The 24,590-nt window shown below is 41.5% G+C and overlaps 1 protein-coding gene across 1 annotated transcript in view; it reads right to left on the minus strand.

Annotated features, from left to right (window-relative positions):
• Nucleotides 1-24,242, minus strand: part of LRRC56 (leucine rich repeat containing 56) — a 36,504-nt gene extending 12,262 nt beyond the window's left edge. The window contains exons 1-6 of the mRNA XM_081843143.1: nt 24,077-24,242; nt 19,062-19,231; nt 12,039-12,126; nt 9,330-9,390; nt 2,232-2,328; nt 1,671-1,868 (exon numbers count right to left, since the gene is read on the minus strand). Coding sequence (XP_081699269.1) covers nt 1,671-1,868; nt 2,232-2,328; nt 9,330-9,390; nt 12,039-12,126; nt 19,062-19,231; nt 24,077-24,107 — 645 coding nt within the window. The 5' untranslated portion in view covers nt 24,108-24,242. The remainder of the gene's footprint in view (nt 1-1,670; nt 1,869-2,231; nt 2,329-9,329; nt 9,391-12,038; nt 12,127-19,061; nt 19,232-24,076) is intronic.
• Nucleotides 24,243-24,590: the final 348 nt, after the last annotated feature.

Below are 24,590 nucleotides of genomic sequence, written 5' to 3' on the forward strand. Positions count from 1 at the left end.
CTAGTACAGAAGACAAAATAATTTTTTTACGTATTGCATTCGCTTTCCGTTATATGGAACCTATAGGTTTTCCAGTCTACAAGTCTGTAATGCTATCAGGGTTGAGGGGTGCATCACATTACATGTACACACACACATATATGGACACAGAGTGCTATTGAAACAGCTGTGATAGAGACCACCACATTCATCATTAGATTGTTGCTTTGGGTTTTAATGTCTGGAAGAGATGAGCTCATCTGGAAATCAAATTACACTGAGCAAACAGACAGCCTGTAGAGATAGCTATAAATTTAGTCGAATCAGTATATGTAACTTTATTTTTATTTTACATAGAAAGGGCCAGGCAGAATTATTAGCTATCCTTGTTTGGATGAAGTCTAGAAGATATATTTGTATTATTTCTACATTTGAAGGTGGTATGCAAATATGAAGCATGGCCTTAGATGCAACAGTGCAAGGAGGGGAATCTCCAGCTTGCAGGTCTAATTCGGACTGTGAGGCTGTTCCTTGTAAACCACATTCACCTGCCCCTCACCAGGCATCATATGGGGTATAAGGTGTAGGACAGGTACCCGTGTGGCTATAAAGGAACAACCATGAGCATAAAGAGAGCTCCTGGTTGCTTTTTGATGGGGAAGACAATCTCCCAATCCATTTATGAGTGGTGGGAGCGTGCCTTGCTTCAACAGCATGAGGAGGTTTTCATAGAAAGCACTGCTAAAACGGAGGGGGAAAGTTTTGTTTTAGCAGTGGTTTCAATTATTATTATTTTTTTAAAAAAAGCCACCAACAACTGTCCAGTACAATACTGAACGCCAGTAAATAATTATAGCTGAAACCAATTCAACTCGGCAGGCCAATAAATCTTATTTAAGCAAATGTGGCTGAGAATAAATAAGTCTTTGGGGCTCCTCTAAAGGCCTTTGTTGATGGGACATGTGCAATACTCCAGGTGTTAGCATATTCCCTACTGCTGAAAAAGCCCTCTCTGTTGTGGTAGGCATGTGTCTAGGATTTTGGCTGCTGATCTTAAACTGCCACAAGCACAATCAATACAAGACTGCCCATGTACCAGGGGAACACATTTTTGCCGTGTACGCCGCAAGGATCTTACTTACACAGTAGACCCCCATTACACAACAAATTGTCTTTGAATCTCTTGAGAATTCCAAAAGTGGCCTGCAAGAGGGATTCCTGTACTAGAAATGAACAAAGCTGACATGGAGGATAGGTTCTGAACTGCAGCCACCAAAAAGAAAGCTGTGGCCATTCTTAATACACAAACCAGGCAGCCATTATTATTTCTTTCTTTTCTGAAACATCTTCATATAAACACATCCCACTGATTTCAGCAGAACTCCCTTCAAATACGCTTTGGGTTGCACAGTGCTCAACCAGTGCTTGGGGGTGTTTAAGTCAGTTGTCATTTATTTATTTATTTCATAAAATTTATAGACCACTTGATTGTAAAAACCCTCTCTGGCCGAGCACAAGGTGATGTTCTTAGAGACAACAGCTACTTAGCTATTCACTTGGAGTGAGTAGCATTTGCCTCCCTTGGTAAGCATTCACATGGTAAACTATCCTGTGCTAAGCAGTATCTTCTCGTAATCAGATTAAAACACAGATGCACGTTTTTAAACGAAATCTAAAGCAAGCAAAGTTACCTCTGGAGATTGTGGGCTTGGCTTCAAGCAAATAAGATTTCCTTCCACTGTAAGGGCAGACAGAGTAACACAGAGCCCCAGATACTGAATCTGACTGAGGTCCTCCACGTTGTTTCCTTCTAGGTCTAGAATCTCAAGGTGCTCCAACAGGCTAAGTTGACTTAAGTCAGCAATATTGTTATATGCTATGTAGAGTTCCTAAAGGAAACCAAAGGGACCTTATCAACATGAAGTTTTAACCACTGCACATTAAGTAATGACAATGAACCCATGGCTTGCAGTTTGATATATGGCACAATACTGAACTTTAGACCCCACTCAAGACCCAGAATTGCCAAGCACAATACATGATAAATTATGATGGAAGTACCTTTTAAATACAAGGAATGGCACTGATTTTTATCAGACCTAAAATTAATTTTTAAAGGGCTCCAGCATCAGTTTAAGAAAGAAAGAAAATGAACAGGAACTTAAGGTTCTCTGCCTCATAAATGCCTCATAAAAAGAAGCTGAACATTAAGTAAACAGGGCAACTGAAGAAATATTTCTAATGTGTCCTACCTTCAAAGAGCAGCAGGAAGAGATACCATCTAAATCTGGAAGCCCACAGCGAGCCATCCAGAGGACTTGAAGATTAGACAATGCTGTTCCAAGGTCCCTTAAGGAAAGTTGACACTGTAAGTTCCAAGGGTTATGTATTCAGTTCATTTTAATATTTTTCATCTTTGGCAAAGCAATAGAGATTTGGATTGAGGGTCAAATTCACCCATTATGTTTCACAGTAGCACTCTTATATTCCGGAGCTCATACTCATGAGTAATGTAACATATAATTTTATTACGTATATTTATTTTTAAATTGCTAAATTTATCTATATTTTGATCAGTTTTATGTCCAGTTGTTTTTAAAGACAGATTTTATCCTTATCTTTTATGCATATTTTATATGGTTTTATGTAAACTATTTAGGGTTTTTTGTTAATTAAGTGGTATATAAATCTAGTTGGATAAATAAATAACAGGAGATTTACAGAAAGCACATTTCAGCTTCTGTCGCAGGGATTTCTGATGTTGCGGTTTATCCTGCTCAGGTTCAAAAGCTGATGACAGCATACACTTACATTGTTTCTTCCTTGGCAGCTGGAGAGAGAAGATATTAGAGTAACCCGGCTGGAAAGAAGCTCTGCTTGGATTGGAACATGTATTGGTGTCACTGGGCCCCAGGCAATGAAGCTGGAGTAGGCAGCCCCATCACACCCACTGATTTTTTCAGAGATACAAATTCATACATATACCCATCACACACATGCAAAACCACATATGTGCACCCAAAGACAGATACAGGATATAAGCCTGGGACAGCCAATGTGGTGCTCTCCAGATGACAACAGCTCCATTCCTTCCTAATCATTGACCATGCTGACTGGTGCTGGTGGTAGCTGGAGTGGAACATCTGGATGCACCGATTTGGCTTCCCCTGGTGTATCCTTTTTCAGTTCTGCTCTGATTCCCCATGTGTCAAAACAATATTCTGCCCTATTAATTTTCAAACTAAGTGCCAGAGATAAATGCTATAATAAGGTCACATATACATTAATTGATTAAAAGGAAAGTGTCAGCGATCCCAAAGTAACTGCCCACTGAGTTGGGTGTTCAACAATCCAAAACTAACTTGAATTAATTCATACCTGAGAGCTTGGCTTGGATAATTTTGCACTGCAGTATTTGAAAGTGAACCCAAAAGCTTTAAACTGAGTGTTTTCTCCAAGCAATGAAGGAATCTTTGGAGATGAAGTCATAGAAGCATAAAAGTGACTAACAACAGAATTCTATGCATGTTTACTTAGAAATCATTTCCACTGTGTTCACTTGAGCTTTCTCCCTGGTAGGTGTAGCTAGGATTGTTGTCTAAAAGGATTAGTAAAGTAAAATTGATCACTAATGATTTTCCAGAACTCAACATATCATTATGCATTGCAAAAATCCTTTTTTTACACACATCCTTCCATAGTACACATTCATAACATCCAATTCTTTGAGTTGAGGACACTTCTTGAAAACAAGGGAGAAAGCCAGTGTGGTTTGGCACAAAGTGGCATTTTGAGAGAACCACAATTTACTCAATAAATTCTTTATTCAAAACTATTGGGAATAGGTTCATTTGAGCCAAAAACTTATTGGATAGATACCAGAAGAAGGCTCCCTTTGGCTTCACCAGTTTAAACCTAAAGTAATTCCAGATGTCATGTCAAAGATCCTGAAAGAAAATAAATAGTGGTAGCCCAGCCTCAAAGCACTTCACATCAGCAACCCCCTGAAACTAACAGGAATTGCTGCCAATCACATAGAATCATAGAGTTGTAAGCGACCCTGAGGATCATCTAGTCCAATCCCAGCAATGCAGGAATATGCAGCTGTACCATATGAGAATCAAACCTGCAACCTTGGTGTTATCAGCACCATGCTCTAACCCAGTGTTTCCCAACCTTGGGCCTCCAGCTGTTTTTGAACTACAATTCCCATCATCCCTGACCACTGGTCTTTCTAGCTAGGGATGATGGGAGTTGTAGTCCAAAAACAGCTGGAGGCCCAAGGTTGGGAAACACTGCTCTAACCAACTGAGCTAACTTGAAGGTCTCAAAAATGTGTCTTTTTCAAATACAGATTAAACTTTGTGGTTGCAATTCTGCTTTTGCCATGTAGTGGAGAAGGGTGTAAAGGGGCTCCTCGTAGGATTCCAGTATAACCCTCCCTCCCTTGGCATGTTGCCCCAAACACCTTTGGCATGCTGCCCCAGCACTTTTAAGCTGATGTCTTCTACCCCTCCAAGAGCCCAGCGGCCTGGCCCTCCTAAATGGAGCAGTGAGCAGGATGAGATCAGAGAATAGGTGCAAGAGGTCTCCATTTAATGTGAATGTTCTGGTGCTTTCTCAGGATCTCTATGGGAGCACTTGTGCAAATTCAGGGCTTGGCCACATTTGGCTTTAGTATGGATTGGAATCTGCCTGTTTTCTCTCATTAAATCAAAAGTCATCCACATGACATTACCTTCAATCAGCTGCAACTATGCTTATTTCCCCATCTGAATCTGAACTACCTCAATCTAGAGATACTTCAATAAGTGGTGAAACATCCAAAACAAAACCACTCCACTCCAGGGAGCAGGCAGATTGCATTGGTTTTATATAGCTGGGTCAGTTCTTGGTTCTACTAACCACCTTTCCACACCCTCTACTTCCCCTTTTAACTTTTCATTTCTTGCAGGTCTGGCACTAATCTCCTATGGCTCCTCAAATGTCTACTAATTTTCTAAATAAAATAAAATAAAAAAATAAAAAAATCCTTCCAGTAGCACCTTAGAGACCATACCAATAGCTAACTTAGTTGGTCTCTACTACTGGAAGGAATTTTTTATTTACTTCTCTGGGAATTTTTTATTTTATTTATTTTGTTTTGCTTCGACTACAGCAGACCAACACGGCTACCTACCTGTAACTAGTACTAATTTTCTGTTTTGTTTTAACACTGTTGAGCGCAAAAGCCTAAATCTGCACAAGCACTACCACAGCAGAAAACTCCATTTAATTTGTACAGATCCATGCTTCAGATTTGCCTCTTTTTCTAATACACTTCTTTTCCACTAGCAATATGTGTTTGTGTTCTTCTGTTTATCAACTTTGACTACATATACATACAAATATATTTCTTATATTTGGAATTGAAGATTTGTAATAATAAATGGAGAAGAAATAGCTGGTATCACTCCATTTTTATGGCTAACTTGTTTGATTTCCTTTTGTAATAATAATAATAATAATAATAATAATAATAATAATAATAATAAGTTCACTTAGTACAGCTTCCAAACTATACTAAGGGATGTAAATAATGGCCTCCATGACCCTCTACTGGCAGTTTCTGCACATGCCCAGTTTCTGCTCAAATGGAGGATGTGGAATAAAGAAATTAGAAGGCAGGGAGAAACAACTGGCTGAGCCGTGCTAGAGAATGAGAAAGTCTGTGGTGCCAGGGGGTGGAAAAGTCACTTTTTGCCAATCCGTTTCTGCCAGCACTTCTCTTGAGTCCATGCCAGTATAGTTTACAATGCAAGATAATTACAAGAGCTATGTTTACACTTATTACCCTTTAAAAACATGAATAAAAAGAAGGGAAGATAAACTTGTACAGCACTAAAATAAAAGACTGATTCTGCAAAATCTAAAAAACACAGGGCAGTACATACTAGCAGGTACAGTACTTCCAATGTGAAAAGATAGCCCATATCTAAACATGTTCTATGGGAACTCCTTCAGTACAACTTAGTATTTCTAGTTTGCAGCCTCTGTACAAGTAGGCACTTTTGATCATATTGTTTAATAGTTATTAATATTCCTATGCCTAATAAGTTGTTTAGACCTCCCTCCTAACTCACATAATAATGACCATTACCTCGATTCCTGTTGTAGTGTGTTCTTGAGACGCATGAAAGATTTTTTTTGGTAAGCTTGCTGCATACATGGGCCTTTTAGCATTAAAGAATACAATTTATAATGTTAATCTATACCTGTGTCTCAAAAGTATCTTTGCCCTAAATTGAAACTTATCCTTTTGGCAATATTTCTAACAAAAGAATAATATATCATTTTTCTAGAAAATAAACAAATAAAATAATAATTTGTAGACTGTGACCAACTTATGAAAATACATTGTATAACCTGCAAGTTTCAAGTTTCAAGCTCTGAATTCATTGTATATTTGCCAATGAGATAATAAGCAATGCAGATTAATTTACTGTCCTTAAGCCACTTTTCTCTTAGTCTGATATTGGAGGGTAATTGTCTTAGAAAACAGATAAGTGACAGACAAGAGTGAAAAACTAACTCTTTATAGATCTCATCTTTCTTGCTGAAGATTATGTTCTACTCCTCGCTGTAACTGATGACTCTTTGGACCACTGTTGCCATGGAGACTGATAAGGATGGGCAACTCTCCTGCCAGCTGCCTAATTACACTATTATCTCCCAACATTCAATTCTTTGCGTTTTCTCAACGGTTGATGATAATTGTTCCTCTCTCATTTCTGACTAAATCACTTAGAACCTACATAACCGCTGGGAGCAACGTGTTGCAGGTGCATTTCAAATTAGTTAGATATGTATGTATCTGTTTTCAGACAGACAGCATCATTTGTGGTATTGGGTTCCTGAATAGAAATCTGGAGGCTTGCAAACTGAGATTAGATCTCTGGTTTGCTGCAAACAGCCATATTTCTAAATATCGCAACCAAAAATGAGGGCAAGAAGGAGGAAAATATAATATCGAGTATCCACCACATTAAATCAGGTGTGGAGAATCTTTGGACCTCTAGATGCTGTTGAACTACAGCTTCCATCTTCCCTGACCATTGGTTATGCTTGCAGGGACTGACGGGACTTGTAGTTCAGCAATGTCTGGAAGGCCAAAGGTTACCCACACCTGCATTGAATGGAAAGGAAAATGATGAAGATCTGGGAGTTTTCATAAAGAAGAGAACAATCCTTACTACCAGGTTTGATGAAAACCAACCATCTGCCTGCTAAAAGTCCCAGCAGCACAATTCTTTACATTACTCAAAAGTAAAATCCACTGGATTCAATGGGAATTACTCCCATGTTTGTGGATATAGGACTGCAGCCTGATTCTGGGACCAAGATGTTGCAGCAAGGGTGGGCTCCTCACAAAGTTTTCAACCTCTGGGCTCTACATAAAGAGACAGGTCAAATAATTTTGAAATTTGATACATAATAAAGCCATCCAAGGTGGTGGTCATCACTATGTCTTTGAGAGCAGAATTCACAGTTGAATTATGTGCCTTGTGACAAATTACTTTTGGGGGGTCTGCCCTCAATCTTCCAACATTCAGCTTTACTGGATGGTCCCGGATTCTAGTATTATGAGAAAAACTTATCTCTATCCAGTTTCTCCATACAATTCATAATCATACACACCTCTACCATGTTCCCTGGTAGAGTCGTGGTAGGACAACAAGACTCCCTTCACTCCCCAAATTTGCTCAGGAAGGTCAGGTGAACCCTCAGAACAGTGTGTGGGGAGAGGAGAGATCATTCTGTCTGGCAAGGAGAGATGGTTGCATTGTCAGAACGATCCATCTACTACCATGTTGAATTCCACCTCTGTACTGTATGTTTATTGGCATTCCTACCTTAGCCCTCCAGGCAAATGACAGCCACTGTACATTAACTGATAAAGCAGTGCAAAGGTGACTCAAAACAAATAGATGGTTTTGTGATATAGTACTCTGAAAATGACAGGTCACTTAATAGTTGAGGATTACTGCATATGCCGAAAGCACAGCTACGGATGCTGCATCTAATAGAACAGCCTACGTTTTAAGAAAGTATTTATCTAGGATTTTACATATATCCTTTTACTCATCCCTGAAATTAGAAAGCAGAAGCAATTAGATTAAAAACGGTGGCTGTTAGCCAGACTAGAACGAATACCCCATTAGCTTTGAAATATAGTCCTTTTTGCCAGAATCATTAGGGAGATAAGTAACATATGTCATCATGCAAGAGTAAAAGATAGTTTTTTAACTTGCTCTCTTCAGAGAGTGTTCCATGTTTCTCCCTCAATTATTACTTCATAAATCTGATATTACATGGCTGGAGAGAGATGGATGGAAGCAATAGAGTAAAAGCCTCATAAAATAAGTGTAAAGTAGGAAATTAACAAGGACCTAAAGCAATACCTTTTCATCACATTCTGTGTACAAAGTCTCCCTACTGACCGCACAAAAATAAGTAGGCCAACCTCTAGATATTTGAGAAATAAACACACAAATATTGAGAGACTTTGCTGCAATTGCAATGGGAAAAGCGTGGGCTCTCACCCTTGAGATAGGAGAAATAAGGTCACTTTGGTCTTGGCATTAAGAAGAGAGGGCAAAGAGTGTAACAGGTTCAAAAAGGTTTTGTAATGAGTTCCAAATATGGTTTCACACAAACACTGCCTCTTGCAGGCTGGAGAAGGAAATTTGGTGTTTCTCACAATTATTCTATGACAGGAAGGTTTTCAGGCCTTCCCCCTTGGTATAATTGTGCCTACTATCTTGTTGCCAAACTCAGCCATAAGCTCTGCCTGCTGTGTTATATGGTCACAGTAGTGCTTTTGCAATTCACTACCACATACTGCATAACAATACTGCATGGAACGACTTACTGTCACTTGGAAAACCACGTGTGGTTCTGTTATTTACAGATCGTCAGTAGTGCTTATGTCTTTCTAAAAGGTATTGAGATATATTTGCTCTTTCCATGTGATTTTTTGAGATACAGAAATTTCTTAAAATTGCAAAAGCATTCCACTTCATCCAGTAAAAAAAAATAATAAAAGTAGAAACCTCACATTTTTCATTTCCAAAGCAGTGCAAAACACACTTAAACACTATGAAAATAACTTGGCCAGTGGAGTTGTAGTCAAATAACATATGGAGGGCCACAAGTTCCCTATTACTGCAAGAGAACAACAGTAAGATTTTCCCTGTATATAGCAGATTCAGAACTAGCTCACTCTGGATTATTGAGAGGTGCTGCTATGGGGTGGGGACAGAGAGTGAAAGCGTACTCTGGACTTTACTTTATGTACTATAGCTCCTTACCTCACTGACATAAGCATGCTGCTATTCAGTTTCAGTTGTTTTAGATTAGGCAGATAAGCACCTATAAGAACAGGGAAGAAAAGGAACAATTTGCAGTTTGGTAAAAGCAGTCTGTGTGTGATCCTCTTAGACATATAATGTCTTAACTGAAGTGTTTTAATGGTACAGCTTATATATTTGTTCACCATAATTTCTGATTGATTCTTGTGGTGCAACATATCTTCTCTGACTAATGCCATATGAAGAATCCATACCAAGAGAAGGCTTGCCTGGAAGTGATCACATACTGTCAGATTATATTTTACATCACTAGTAACTTGACATTTTAAAAGTTACCTTTGAGAACCTCTCCCTGTGTCCTACATCTGTTTCTGCTGGGAACTATTTCCCTCACCTCTCAGATTTAAAGAAGATTTGAAAGAAGGATTGTTGTGGTGGTGTGCACACTCTTCCCATTTTCACCGCTGGTCAAACAGGTTCTGCAGAATGTTGTATTTTGTATGTGTATATATTACAGGAAGCAAAGCCTTTTCAACACTCTCTCAAGGACTGCTGTTTGTATCCAGCCAATGTTTCCTGACTTATCCATCTCCCCCTCTCTTCAGATTTATCCACACAACCTTAGTTTGTTTGTTTTAAAAGAACTGGGTATTCAGCTAAGTTTTACTCAGAGCAGACTCACTGACTTAATGAACATGACTAAGCTGCATTAATTTCAGTGGGCCTACTCTGAGTAAAACTTAATTAGATACCACCCACTGTATTATCTAGAAATAATTCATAGTTGTGACCATTCACATTTTCAAACAAGATTTTTCTTATTCTGTATGTTACGAATTATTAGGGCCACAACATCTAGTCAAACCATTAATTAAAAACTATTAAAATTAATTAAAAACTATTAAAAATCTTTCAATTAATTAACATCCTCTAGCACTTGCAAAAACAAAGATAAGCAATAAGAATGAAATGTTATTGGGTGTACATGTGTTCTGTATTCTTTTCTGTTCCACCCATATGCAAGTGGGGTGGGGAGTCTCCATTTTGATCTTATAATGCGGTTAAGGTAGAAAATAAGATTCAAATTAATTGTCCAACTTCTGAATCATTCAATAAGTCTTAAAGTTTTTGTAGCACAAGCATTTTCTTACTGCTGCTAATGTAGATTATTGTTATGCATAGTTTATATGAGCCCATTTCTAGGTCATAATCAGTATTACAAAGCAAATTATTACAGGATAAAGTTCTGTAAGTAATAGGCTCCATGAAACAGATGCACTCGAAATGCTTTCCCCTACGTATGCATATTTAACGAAGGCTATTTTCTTTTTGTCAGAAATCTTCAAGTTCATTTTCTTTCATTAAACTGTTTCTTCACCCAGAGCAGAAGGCAGCCTCAGACAGACAATCAACTTAGTGTGCCTGCCAGGAGGCAAAAATCAAATAAATAAGGGTGTGCCATGGGTAACCTGATTTGTGGCTCTTCCATAAAGAAACCTGGTAGCATAAGGGATGAGTTTACCAACCAGTATTTTCAAATAAGAGCTCATTCAGCTTGCTTTGAATGTAAATCCTGTCAGTATTTAGAAATGAAACCTTTATAAATGCCACCTCCCTCAAGAAAAACCCCAGAAAGAAAGCTGCTTCATTTGGAACTTTTCTACCTCTTTAATATTAAAGAGATTTTCTTTAGCTCCAATGGACATAAGAACAACCTGCTGGATCAGGCCAATGGCTCATCTAGTCCAGCATCACATTCTCACAGCGACCAACCAGATGGCTGTGGGAAACCCAGAAGCGGAACCTAGGTGCAACCGTACGCTCCTCACTAGTGATTACCAGCAATGGACATTCAGCAGCAGACTGTCATTGACAGCCTTTCCTTCCATGAATTTGTCTAATCGTCTTTTAAAGCTAGCCACTTGATGGCCATCACTCTTTCTTGTGGGAAACAATGCCAACATTTACAGTATTTTTTGCTCTATAAGACTCACCTTTTCCCTCCTAAAAAGTAAGGGAAAATGTGTGTGCGTCTTATGGAGTGAATGCAGGCTGCACAGCTATCCCAGAAGCCAGAACAGCAAGAGGGATTGCTGCTTTCACTGCGCAGTGATCCCTCTTGCTGTTCTGGCTTCTGAGATTCAGAATCTTTTTTTTCTTGTTTTCCTCCTCCAAAAACTATGTGTGTCTTGTGGTCTGGTGCGTCTTATAGAGCGAAAAATATGGTAATTATCTGGTGTGTGAAGAAGTACTTGCTTTTGTTTGCTCTGAATCTTACAACATTCATCTTCATGGGATGTCCATCAGTTCTAGCATTATGAGAGAGAGAAAGAGAAAAGATTTCTCTATCGACTTTCTCCACACCATGAATGATTTTATGACTCCCTTTAACTCTAAACTGAAAAGCTCCATGTGTCATACCCTCTTCTCATAGGGCAGTTGCTCCATCCCCTTGATCATGTGGGTTGACTTTTCTGAACTTTTTCCAGCTCTACAATACCCTTTTTGAGATGACGCAGCCAGAACATTGCACAGCATTCCAAATGTGGTTACACCATAGATTTGTATAATGGCATTATGATATGGCAGTTATATTTTTAGTTCCTTTCTAATAACCCTGAGCATGGAATTTACCTTTTCACAGCTGCAGCACAATGGGCTCTAATAAAAGGCTAAGAGGGTCTGAGCCAGAATAAAATGTTTTCTCACCAAAGTTTCCAAGGCTGTTCTCTCTTGTGTCTACATGCATCTCTAGAGCTTTCACTTGACGCAGATCATCTAGCCCAGTCAGTGTTTTCTACAACAATAAGCAAAGAGTATGAAACTTGTATCCTTTATCATAATATTCTACAAAGAAATTAGTATTCTGCTAGTAATGCAGTCCTACACAAAGGCCCCAAACTTGATGTTTAGCTTCTGTGCTAAACATCCATACAGCTTTGGTTTTCTACAGAAGGGTGGGAAATATGTAGCAATACGTCAGAGAATTAGAAAGAGAAAGAAAAACAGGCTGAGATGCTTGGGTAAAGTCTAAGTTTCCCAGAACTGATGGGAAGTTGGTAGTGCTCAACTTGAAACCTCTTTCGAGAGACAAACAGCACACTCTTAACAGTGTTAAAATCTACTAAGAAGAAAGTTATATTGAATTCAATGAGGTTTACTCCCAGATAAGTGTGGTTAGCATTGCAGTTTAAAATAGGAAAATATAGTCACTAGAGACAAGAAGTAGACAAAAGTTGTTTCCTTTTTTCCTTTATATGACACCTTAGACCTGCAGTCAACGTTTAAGGCTTTGCAGGAACCATGTAGGACACCACCTATTTAGCATACCATTCTGAAGGGCAACTAAAGCCCTCGCAGTCAACATATATATATTAACGTAAGACTTCTGCTCTATAACTAAAGAGGCAGAACTCTATTAAAAGATTAATATTAGTATAAATGTTTTTAAATGTATAAATGCTCAATTAAAAAAGAATTAACAAAGTGGAAAAAGGAAAGGGAAAGCACATAGATGGGATAGCATCTCTTCTTAGATTGTATATGTCATGCAATACAATAGTTTCAACAGGGAACAAAATTCTCCCCCTCACATCACCTTTCTATAAAACTTCAACAACTGTCTGAAATGTTTTTCAACTGGTTCATTCTGTCTGTGGCCTCCCTGTCAAATGCATTTATCTCAACTTTGAAAAGTAATCATCTGCCAAGAAAAAAGGAAGTAATTCTGTCTTTAAAATATTAGATAGAACCCACTAACTTTAGTTTTCTGTGAAAAACAGTACAGTTAAGTGCATATCCCCAGATGCCATCAAATCTATTATTCAGAGAAAAGCATTTCTTCTATCATCTGTTTGCATATGCATATATGTGCACATTCCAGTCCTAAAAATAAATGACCACAATTTATGAAAATCAGCAGTCCGGGTACTAAAAGTTAGTCACTGAACAAAATATAATTTACAATTATATAAACTGAAACACCACATTCTCAATTGTGCGTACTAATAAATCAAATTTAATAATGGAAAGTAAATGAGGGTAGGCACACTGTCATGGCTCCATGGAAAGGGGCAGGAAGCTATGCAGAGCAAAAAAATCCTAAGCACTAGAAGACTTAATAGACTCAGAATAACCAACACTTTTTCAAGCTTATTTCATAGAATCGTAGAATCATTCTACAACCATGAGGACTAGAAACCTTGCTTTTTACTACAAACTTATACACTGTCCAGCACTAGCTGTTGTAGTATGATACTGACTGTATGCTCAGTGCATGATTCATACTGGACTCATCTTCTGTTTTCAGAGAGGACAGAAAAAGATATAAATGCATAAGGATACGAACAAGGAAATACGCTCACTGCAGTAATAAATATGCTGAGCAAACTGGTTTGAAACTGTCTATACACTACCACACCCAAGAGTAAGTAGGATATGGACCTAAAGTTTTGAAAGAGGAAAGGAAAAGTCAGGCACGCACAGCTTCAATTTTAAAATAGTGTCTTCTTTCTGAAAGGCTAACAGAGTCTTCTCCCAGCTATAAAAAATGCTAAGACTGTGTAAGTGTGTTGGTGAGAAAATGATTTCCTGCTACTGTTCCATTAAAGAGTTCTAAACACTAAAAAGGACATAATGGAAATTTGTTTCTAATCAATTAGTTGAACAGCAGTGCTATTTTTAAACTTGAAAAAGCAAAAGGAAGTTAACAGTATGGAAGCAGCTGCTTCAACCTGAGCAACAAGAGGTCAAATAATAGTTACATTAGACTTGTTATTAAAGCGTGCTGCAAACATAGTTAGCGTTTCCTTGGCAATATTGTATATCTATATTTTAAAAAACAGGAAGCGACTGCTCCAACAATGCCCACTCAAAACTTTCAGGCCAAAGGAAAGTCCCTATTAGGCAAAAAAGAGTGCAACTGTGAAAGGTAAGTACTGCATTACAAAAATCTTGACACATGAAAACTCGAAGAGTTTGAGTTGGTGCTGAAACCAAATTAGCTCTTTTCAGTGCTTTTTTTCTATAAAAAAAAAAATGTTCAAAGGTACTCTCATTTTCCTACTCATACTGAAATACTGCCCCTCAATGAGGCCAAACTTAGATTCCCAAAATGTTTAGGGGTATGCGTACCCCTGCATACCCCTAGAAAAAAGCACTGGTTTTTATTTATTTATAATATTTCTTATCCACGCTTTATCATAACATCCCATAACAGGCCACAACAATATATTATACAACTATAAACACAGATAAAACTGTTGCTGCTATAAACAAGCAAGACCATTCTAAATGGAACAGAACAATATACATTCAACAAAATGAAATGCCTTAACTGTCAAAGACCAGGGTAAAGAGGTGTTTCTTCAGCATAGGGCAAAAGCTGTGCAATGAAGGGGCTGTTCACACTCCTGTGGGAAAGAGTTCCGCAGTTTAGGGACTGCCACAGAGAAAACTCCCTCCTGAGCTGCAATTCCCTACACTTCTGAGGAAGGTGGAACTACCACGAGACCAAGATGGTCAGCAGGGATGGAAACAGGCCCCAAATATTTGAAGGGCTAAATTGTTTAGGACTGAAGCCTCACCAGGCATGGGTCTTGCTGGGTTGTTTCATTTCAGACTGCAGATAGGGGATCAAACTAATTTTACTAGCTCTGTATGTAAAATGAGATGCTTTTGGTTTTTTTAATGTAGGAGAGCATTAAACATTTCATCTCCCATCCCTGCAACAGTGAGATCAGATTGGACATTTGCTAATCTGTTAATGTTGATCAGGGCAAGGACATCCTGATGGTTTTACACCCTACACTTTCCAAATAAAATGCTTTCACTCTAAAAAGCAATTGCTGTTTTGATAAAGATGTCAACCCTCCTACGCCTTTGCTTCTATTACATCTCTTAGTGAAATTTCACTTGATAGTCTGCTTCTCACTGACAGAGGCATGGCGTCTGAAGGGAAAAGTCTATGCGCTGAAATCCCCAAATTTCATTTAAAATCAAAGTTTCCCTTCCTTCAACTGCCACACAGAAAGAAAAGGAAATGGCCCACAGCAGCCTTACTGAATCTCCTTTCCCACAGAAAGCCCTGTCTACCATTGCATGTCGCTGCCTGTTTTCCATCATCTTCATCCCATCAAAATGCAGCCTGTTGTCTAGCTATCCCCCTGCCAGCAGATGTGAGCCATTTCCAGTGCACCCCAGGCCTTTCCCAGCCCTTAATTAGTAACCGAGTAAATAATGCATGCTACAACATAAAAACTCCATAGTCACAAGGGAATTTGAAAGTTTATCTCCTTTGCACAACACACAGTGTCAGGGAACTGCCATCAGGGCCAGAGGGAGAGAGCGGGCTCCAGAGGGATTCCAGAGAGTGTCCCGGGATGGGGAGAGGCAGCCCATCTTCTGGGGAAGGGAATCAGCGTAGCACCAGTGGAGAAGGGGGGCAGATGGGGGAATCGGCGAGGCGGTCCCATGACTCTTTGCCGGGGACCAGCGGGGAGAGTAAGGGTCCTCCGCTGCCCACACCCTCCCTGCGCAGAAGGCTTCCGTGCAGGGAGAGTAGACTAGGCGTCAAAGAGCTTCTTTGCTGGAAGAAGTTCAAGAAACGCCCACTGACAGATTCTGACAGCGATTGAGACAGCCACGGGCAAGTGGCTGTCCGAACAGAAGAGGTTCACTCAGGCAACCCAGCCAGGTGTGGTGCCGGTTTACACACGAGCAACCCCTAGAACCATTACAGCAATCCGTCAGTCACTGACGTTGCTTGTGCGCAGCCCCGGAGAGGCAGCACGATGAGCCAAACAGGGACAGCCGGAGAGACGGAGCAACAAGCCGTGGTGCGAGGTCTGGTCGAGAGGAACCAAGACCTGGAGGCGCATGTAGCTACCCTGACGGCGCGGCTGGAGGAGAGACGGGCTCAGGATGCACAGGTCAGAATCACCCCCATCGCAAGGAAGGTACCGGGGATGGTACACAAGTTTGGGGGAAAGCCCCAAGACTACAATGCTTTCCGAACGGAAGTTCAGTACGCTTTGGAACTGCAGAAAAATGACTTTGCTGATGACGGGGAGAGGGTGGCTTACACTATGAGACATCTGCAGGATGGGGCGTGCGAATGGATCAGGCCCCTAATGGCGACGCAGAATGATGCCTTGAAGGACCTTAAGAAATTCTACCAGGCAATGGACGCGATGTTCTCCAGCGAGGTTGAGCAAAGCGTGACACGGCGGGAACTGATGGGGTGCAAGCAGGGGGGGCCAGTCCGTCAGAAACTACTGGTCGCATTTTGCGATGTTAGTCCACAGACTCGGGTGGGATCTGGACTCTGAACCGATACAAATGTTGTTTGAGGCGGGTTTATCCCCCGAAGTGAAAGACGAGTTGTCCCAAGCGCCCCGGCCGCGGTCGATGGATGAACTCACAAAGGCTGTGCTTGCGATTGGCGTACGCCAGGAAGCGCGGGCTCAGGATAAGCGGGAGATAAGAGGGGAACGTTTCCATGACAACCACATTCCTGAGATGCCGAGGGAGCCTTCCCAGGCAGCGGAGCCGATGGAAATTGATGGCGCGCGCGCGAAGTTTCAGACGCTGGTGAAGGTCGGAAAAGGGAGGGAAAGGAGTGGAAAACTACCAAGAAGTGTTTCCTCTGTCAACGACCGGGACATTTTGCTAAGGTCTGCCCTCAACAAAAAGCCTGGCAAGGCATGGTGGGGGCTGCAGGCCACGACGAGAAGCGGGAGGAAGGGCAGGTGCAGGGAAACGACAACGCCTGGCTGCCAACCAGCAGGGGCAGCAGCCAGGCCAGCGACCAATAGAAGTGCCCCAGCCTGACCCCCCCAAGGCAGCTATAGCCATAGAAGTGGTGCTAGAACTCCCTAATGGGCACCCCGTCAAAGTGAAGGGACTGCTAGATTCGGGCAGCTCGTGTAATTTCTTCAACAGAGACTTCGCTCTGGAGCACCAACTCCACCTGTTACCACTAGATTTTCCCTTGCAGGTGACCACCATCGATGGCAGGGAACTTCTGGGAGGGGAGGTGACACACCAGACACCGCCAATGCGAATGAGGATCTCCAGGCACACGGAAACCATTGCCTTTCACGTGGCCACGCTGGCAGGACCCCCAATAATACTGGGAATGAGCTGGCTGGCAATACATGATCCAGTAGTGTCATGGCATCAGTGGTCAGTCACCTTTGGGTCAGCTTACTGCTTAGAACACTGTCTGGGAGGGAAGGAACCAAGAATGACGGTGGCCAGGGTGGCTGGGCTGGCCTTGGAACAAAAAGGGGAGGTGCTACCACAATATGCTGACTTGAAGGAGGTCTTCAGCGAGGGGGAGGCAGATAGACTACCCCCCCACAGGCCCTTTGACTGCCAAATCAACCTACTCCCAGGGGCTCAGTTGGCGGTGGGTAAACTGTATGCCATGTCCGACCGGGAGATGGAGGAGTTGCGGCAGTTTATTGACAAGAACCTGAAGAGAGGGTTCATAAGGGAATCAAAGGCGGTGGGGGGCAGTCCGGTGTTCTTTGTGGACAAAAAAGAGACTAATCAGCCCAGACTAGTCGTGGATTACTGGGCCCTGAACCTGGTGTCAGAACTCGTGACTTTCCCAATGCCCAGGATTGACGACATTTTAACACGGGTGAGGCAGGGGAAGATTTTTACCAAACTGGACCTCAGGGGAGCATACAATTTGATTAGGATAAGGGAGGGGGACGAATGGAAAACAACCATGTTCACCCCCCTGGAGGCTTTTGAGTACTTAGTCATGCCATGTGGATTACAATCGGGGTCCGCCTGCTTTCAAGCATTCATGCACCATGTGTTGGGGCCCCTGCTGTACAAGAATTGCATAGCCTTTTTGGATGACGTCTTAATCTATTCGGACAATGAGAAGCAACATGTCAGAGACGTCAGGGAGGTGCTACAGAGATTGCAGAAGCATCAGTTGTGGGTCAAGCTGGAAAAATGCCAATTCCACACCAGGGAGGTCGAGTTTCTGGGGTACAAGTTGTCAAACAAAGGCCTAGCTATGGACCCAGACAAAGTGAAGGCAGTGCTGGAATGGAAAGCCCCCAAAAACCGAAAGGATGTGCAGAGGTTCCTAGGCCTCAGCAACTTCTACAGGAAGTTCATAAAGAACTTCGCTCACTTGACAGCGCCCATAACGAATTGTCTTAGTAGCAAAAAGAAGTTCGCGTGGACAGAGAGTGCACAGCAATCCTTTGAAAGGCTGAAGAAGGCGTTCGCCTCGGAAGAGCAGCTCCTGCACGTGGATCTGGAGAAGCCCATGAGACTGGAGACGGACGCGTCCAACCGAGCCATTGGAGTGGTCCTTTTGCAGCCCAGGGCCAAGCAGAGCTGGAGGCCGTGTGCCTTTTCTCAAGGAAGCTGAGCAAGTCAGAGCAAAACTACACAGTGTATGACCGAGAACTGCTTGTGATCTATGCGGCGTTTCGGCAATGGAGACATCTATTGACCACAAGAACTTGGAATACTGGCGGACTGCGCGAGTGCTCAACCAGAGACAGATTCGATGGGCCCAGGAATTCACCAAGTTTTCCTTCGAGATCAGATATGGTATACCAAAAGCATCTTTCAGTAGTTCAATTTAACTGGAAGTCCATCAGATATGCCACATTAATGCAATGTATATCAGCAAGCCTAATTTGATTGTTTCCATTCCAGAAATCTCATTCCAGATGCATTAAATTGGTAGCTACATACCAGTTTGTTGGGGGAAAGATATTCATTCACAAGTAGTTCTTCATCATCATCTTTAATTGATGGACTGGGATTCAGGAGACCTTGCCGACCCAAATCTGTGACCCGAACTGTAGCAGAACCTGGTCTTGAGACTCGGCCTAATTTCCAGTTTAGCTCCATCCCAGAATGTCCTAAACATTAACCACAGGAAGAGAAACTTGTTTGGTTTCAGCACTTACTTCTTACATTCTTAAGTCAAAGTCCGTCTGATGCATCTAGATAGTGTGGTGTTAAAATTGCAATGACATTGAAACAGGTATAAAATATTCCACCTATACACCCTGAATTTCACATTTCATTTCACATATATGTAACTGTGATACATTACTGTTTCTGGGCAAAAAAACAAACAAAAAAAACCCATTCAACCCCCACTGTTCCTTTTAGATTATATTCACCCACAAATGCTTAGTCATTACAAGAACCAATAACAAACAAAGTTGTCAATTAATAACCATAAAAGACTATAAAACTACTATGAAAGAGTGATATTCAACCCAGAAATAAAAGTAGCACTAAAAACTTTACTTATTTAGAGAAAAATGAAAGAAATTCAACTAGTTCATTTATTTAAAAAGTAAAGGGTTTATACAGCCTCATCATGGGAACCCTGAAATTACATAACAATGTGAAAGCATAAGAAGAGCTCTGCTGGATCAGATCCATCTAGTCCAGCATAATATTTTTACAGTGTTCAAACAGATACTTATAGGAAGGCGACAAGCTGCAGCTGAGTACAATAGCAACTCTCTCCACTTGTGATTCCCAGCAACAGAGAAATAGTAGAACACAGTCCTCATGGTTAGTATTAGTTGAGAGCCCCATCCTTCATGAATTTGTCTAATTCTCTTCAAAGTCATCCAAGTTCACTCTGTCTTGTAAGAACACATTCCAAAGTTTAACTATGCACTGTATAAACCGCATGCTCTGAATCTCCCAACATCAGTTTTGTTGGAAGACCCTGCATTCTAGTCTAATGATACCCACTTCTTGCAAACCATGTATAAATCGGACACACCTTTAATATGCAGTGTTCGAAATTCCCATGGTTCTAGGAACATTTTGCCACAGGGAATTTCATTAGCGCGAGCAGTTTCTGAGCTCGGTGTAGTACTGCGCCTAAGATTTCAGATTAAAACTGCAGAGTGGAAGGAAAGGAGGACCTTATTCTGCCTCCCCACTTCCATCTACTCTCTGAAGCCTGGAGAATAGACCCTCTTAAGAATATTAGGGGGGTGGGCAGGGGAAGGACTAGACCGTGTGGAAAATGAACATAATATTTTAGCTGCAGTTCATTCATTTTCAGCTTTGTATTCATTATTAAAAAATGCACCTAGACCTTCTGTTGTTGGGCCCATAACCTAGGTTTAAGGTGCCATTTAGCTCCTAGCTTTCATATTTCAGTTTCTAACACTGCCGCATACCAGGCTGACATTTTCATGAGAAACTCAAGTGCTCTTTCCTGGTCAATCACCAGTTACCACAAATTCAAACCTATAGGGTCATAAAGTGAACTGCCCGAGACCTCCTGGTATAGGCTGGTATATAAATTTAATAAATAATAAATATATAAATTATGAATGGGAGCAAGATCTTACCATTCTATCTCCTGATGGGTGAAAAAGCATTGAATTTATTTAAATTGGGAGAAGTTGTAAAACAATCCTATATAACCAAATGCAATGGTGAGAATGCATAAATCACTAGATGGTTGCGCCTAAAGAGTTAATCAACACACGAGAAATAAAATGATTTATTTCACTGCTTCCAAATACTACAGTTGCCTTGCAAAATGCCCTCTTATCTCTGAAACATGTATGAGAGCAACACTTACTTATGGTTTGACAAGAAAATCAATTCGTGGTTTAATATCTGAAGTTACGCTCCTGATTTTATACTTCCCAATATTGATCTGGTACTTGTAATTGCTTTACAACTGAATTAGCAAGCAGAACAACATTTTCATGCCCAGCTCCATATGTGTAAAACGCAATAAAATTAACAGTGGAGCAATTAAAAGATAGCCCAAATTAGAATCTTTTTGTGTAGCAAAACCGCTGCACAAAAGGACCACACCCATGGTAGCTTTATAGAGAGACCACTTCCCCCTTTTCAGTGCAACTAGATTGCAGGCAAGAAGAGAAACATTTCAAGTGCCTAATGACCTGAGCTTCTCATGGCCAAAAAAGATCTTTCTGTCATAGGCTGTAATACAACAGTAGAACTCTTGAAACGAGTAACAGGGTTCAATGAGAGCAATTAGTAGAGTTACTGAACTGTAAAGTGGCAAAGAAGAGATTTAAGTACTGTTATTGAAAACTGCTAAACTGATATAGTGCCACAGATTCATTGTTAAATCTGTATGAATCTACGGAAGTGGCTTGGGCAGGGCGGAGATAGTGATGTCCTCCATCCCGGGGCAGCAGTATTGTGCTTATTGAAATGTGGCTGGGGTGAAGTGGTGGCAACAAAGATGGAGGACTTCCAGGTTGGCAGCTGCAGTTTTGAATGAGTGTGTGCAGCTGCCGGCCTGCAACCACCTTGGAGCACTCCTAATTTTGCCATCTCACCACCTTCCTTTCCCAATGAGTGCAGTGCGACTGTAAGCATGCCGCCACCCACTGTGAATATGCAGTTCAGTATTTTATTATATATTGGATTTTTCAATTTCAACTATACAACAGTACTTCTAAACTGCTCTTAGTTCTGACATAGGATAGACAAAATAGCAGCATCTTTTGTTGGAACGTCAAGTTGAGAAGCTGCCAACCTTTTTGGGTCACTGGGAACATTTGGGATTCTGATAAAGTATGCCAAATGCCAGTCACATAATAGTCGCTATGAGGGTACGGCATAACACAAAATGGCTGCCAGATCTAAAAGAGCAGAAAAGAGACAAGACCCCAATATTGCGAGGACATGCCCCACCCCCTGCCCCCCAACAACTGGAAAAAAGACCCCTACATCCATCACCACACTCACACCTAAGTTCTTTGCACCTCTCCTTTGTTCAAATGGAGAAAGAGGGTGAGCACTGAGTTCTGGCATCCAATTAAATGTGTTCATGTTTAAGGGGCGAGGTCAATGTAGGAGAGGCTGAGCCAGTGCAAACACAAGCAGAGCAACAAAAGCAAACAATTGCCCATGCAATGTAGATTTTTAGGGGATATTTATGGAGACCTTTTGCAGGTGCCATAGGAAATACTGGTGGGCACACAAGTGTCTGTAACCTCAGAAGTCTTGCTATAGAATCACAGAATCATAGAACTGTTGGAAGAGACCACAAGGGTCATCTAGTCACTTTGTACATACTCTATGGTACAACTTGCTTTTTATGTTTCTTCTTTGTTTTTGTACTAGAAAAATATGATTTAGTTGTTATAGAAATCTCAGCTTAAAGTATTCATAAATAAATAAATAAATAAATAAATAAATAAATAATACCAGCAGTTAAAATAGCATCATAAAATTATACCAGCAACAGCAAGCCAAAAACATCAGCAGAGGCTCTAACCACAACAAAGCCAAATGGAATAAGATAAAAGCCTACTTAAAAGCTGGCAAAGAGCAGGTCTCCCTAATGAGCCTATTCCAGTGTTTCCCAACCTTTTTTGGGCAAAGGCACACTTGTTTCATGAAAAAAATCTCGAGGCACACCACCATTAGAAAATGTTTAAAAAATTAACTCTGTGCCTATATTGACTATATATAAAGTAACTCTCTTTAATAGGAATCAAATAAACACAAAGAAAGTATTTTATAATTACTTTATTATGAAATAGTAAGTAAACAGAAATATGAAAAATTATAAAATACTTTATTCAGTGCGCCTTTTGTCCCTCTCCTCGAAATGCTCCAACTCAATGTTCCTCCGCGGGCTGGCCATTGGAGAGCCGTGTCGCCCACACCGCAGCCCAATACAATATGAACCCTCCCCTCGCAAGCGGCAACCCCTCCACACTCCCCACCTTAAGCCTCCACACGCGCCCTGCCCAAAGAGATGCCCGCCTGCGCGCGAGGGGATCCTTTACCTCAGCATCCCGTCAAAAAAAAAAAAAAGAGGGCGGGAGACTGCGGTCCCTCAGAGGCTGGGCGTTAGGAAGAAGCAGCCGCCTTCATCTAAGCAGGAGCAGCAGCAGCTGTAGCTGTAGTAGCGCCAAGCTGTGCCGGGGACTCCGTGCCCATGAGGGGAGGGAGGGGAGAGAGAGGAGAGGCAGCAGGTCGCCCTCTTAAGTCACGCGCGCGCAGGCACCACCACGCATCCCTCGCGCCCTCTTGCAGAGCCCCTGCTCAGCACCTCCCGCCTCGGGGACGCCGCTGGCCGCGTCCCACCCTCAGTCAGTCGGCTCGGAGCTACTGAGGAGAGGGAGGTGGGGACGATGGCGCGCGCGTCTGTTCCGCTCGGGGCCAGCGCGCCCCCGCCCCCCTCTCCAGAATCCCCAACTAAATACGATGCGCTAAGGGAGGGGGGAGAACCCACCCACAAAGAGGACGCCTTTCTGCAGGGCGCCTAAGGCCTCTCGCTGCCCGCCTCGCCCGCCTCCCTCCCACGGCACACCAGGCAACGTCTCGCGGCACACTAGTGTGCCGCGGAACACCGGTTGGGAAACACTGGCCTATTCCATAGTTTAGGCACAATGGAAAAGGCCACTCTCTTGTTCTCCGCCAGCTCTACTTCCATAGGCCAAGGGAAGACAAGGAGAGTCTGAGAACCTGAGTGCTTGGCTTGAGCTGGTTCATAAAGGCAGAAGTGGTTGCTGAGATATGCTGTTCTCAGGTCACTTAGAGGCTTTGCAGGACAAAGCCAATACCATGAATTGAGCCCAGAAGCAAACTGAAAGTGGAACAGACTTGGCCTAATATGATCCATCCTGCTGACTCCAGGCACAAATCTGGCCACAATGTTCTCAGCCAATTGAAGTTTCCAATATTATCTTCAAGAGCAGCCCACACATAAGTGTGTTTTAGTGACTAACCTGGAAGTAACTGGAGTGTTGCACTTGTCATCCACTACAAGATTCTACAAATGAAGCATGTGAAGAACTAAAGGAGTGTAACGGATATAGTCCAGCAAGCAGGTCAGTTTGCAAGCACTCTTTCCATTTTCAGTACAAAGATGTTTTCTCTCTCTCTGGTGTTAATCTGTGGAAAAAAGCAATTTATAATTGTATCAGTTTAACTATCAATCCAATTACCACACCACCTCAGAGTATCATGGCAACTGCCAAATTTGGACATTCAAGAAATTATTGCTCTAAATGCTCTTAGACCTGAAGCTTTTTGTAAAAAAAAAAAAAAAAAAGCATTGATTTCCATTGTAATAGAGTAATATATTTCAATAACTTTTCCCCTTCCTCTTCCCTTCCTGAAGCTTGAAGCACATTTAAATACATAATTTGTCCACTTGACAATATAACACCCATTCTGACACATATTTCTATTAACAATCAAACTTATCCTTTCTACATTTCAGCTCCAAGATATAACTTT

The sequence above is a fragment of the Podarcis erhardii genome, assembly GCF_964252035.2.
Source record: "Podarcis erhardii genome assembly, chromosome: 1".
Lineage (NCBI taxonomy): Eukaryota > Metazoa > Chordata > Lepidosauria > Squamata > Lacertidae > Podarcis > Podarcis erhardii.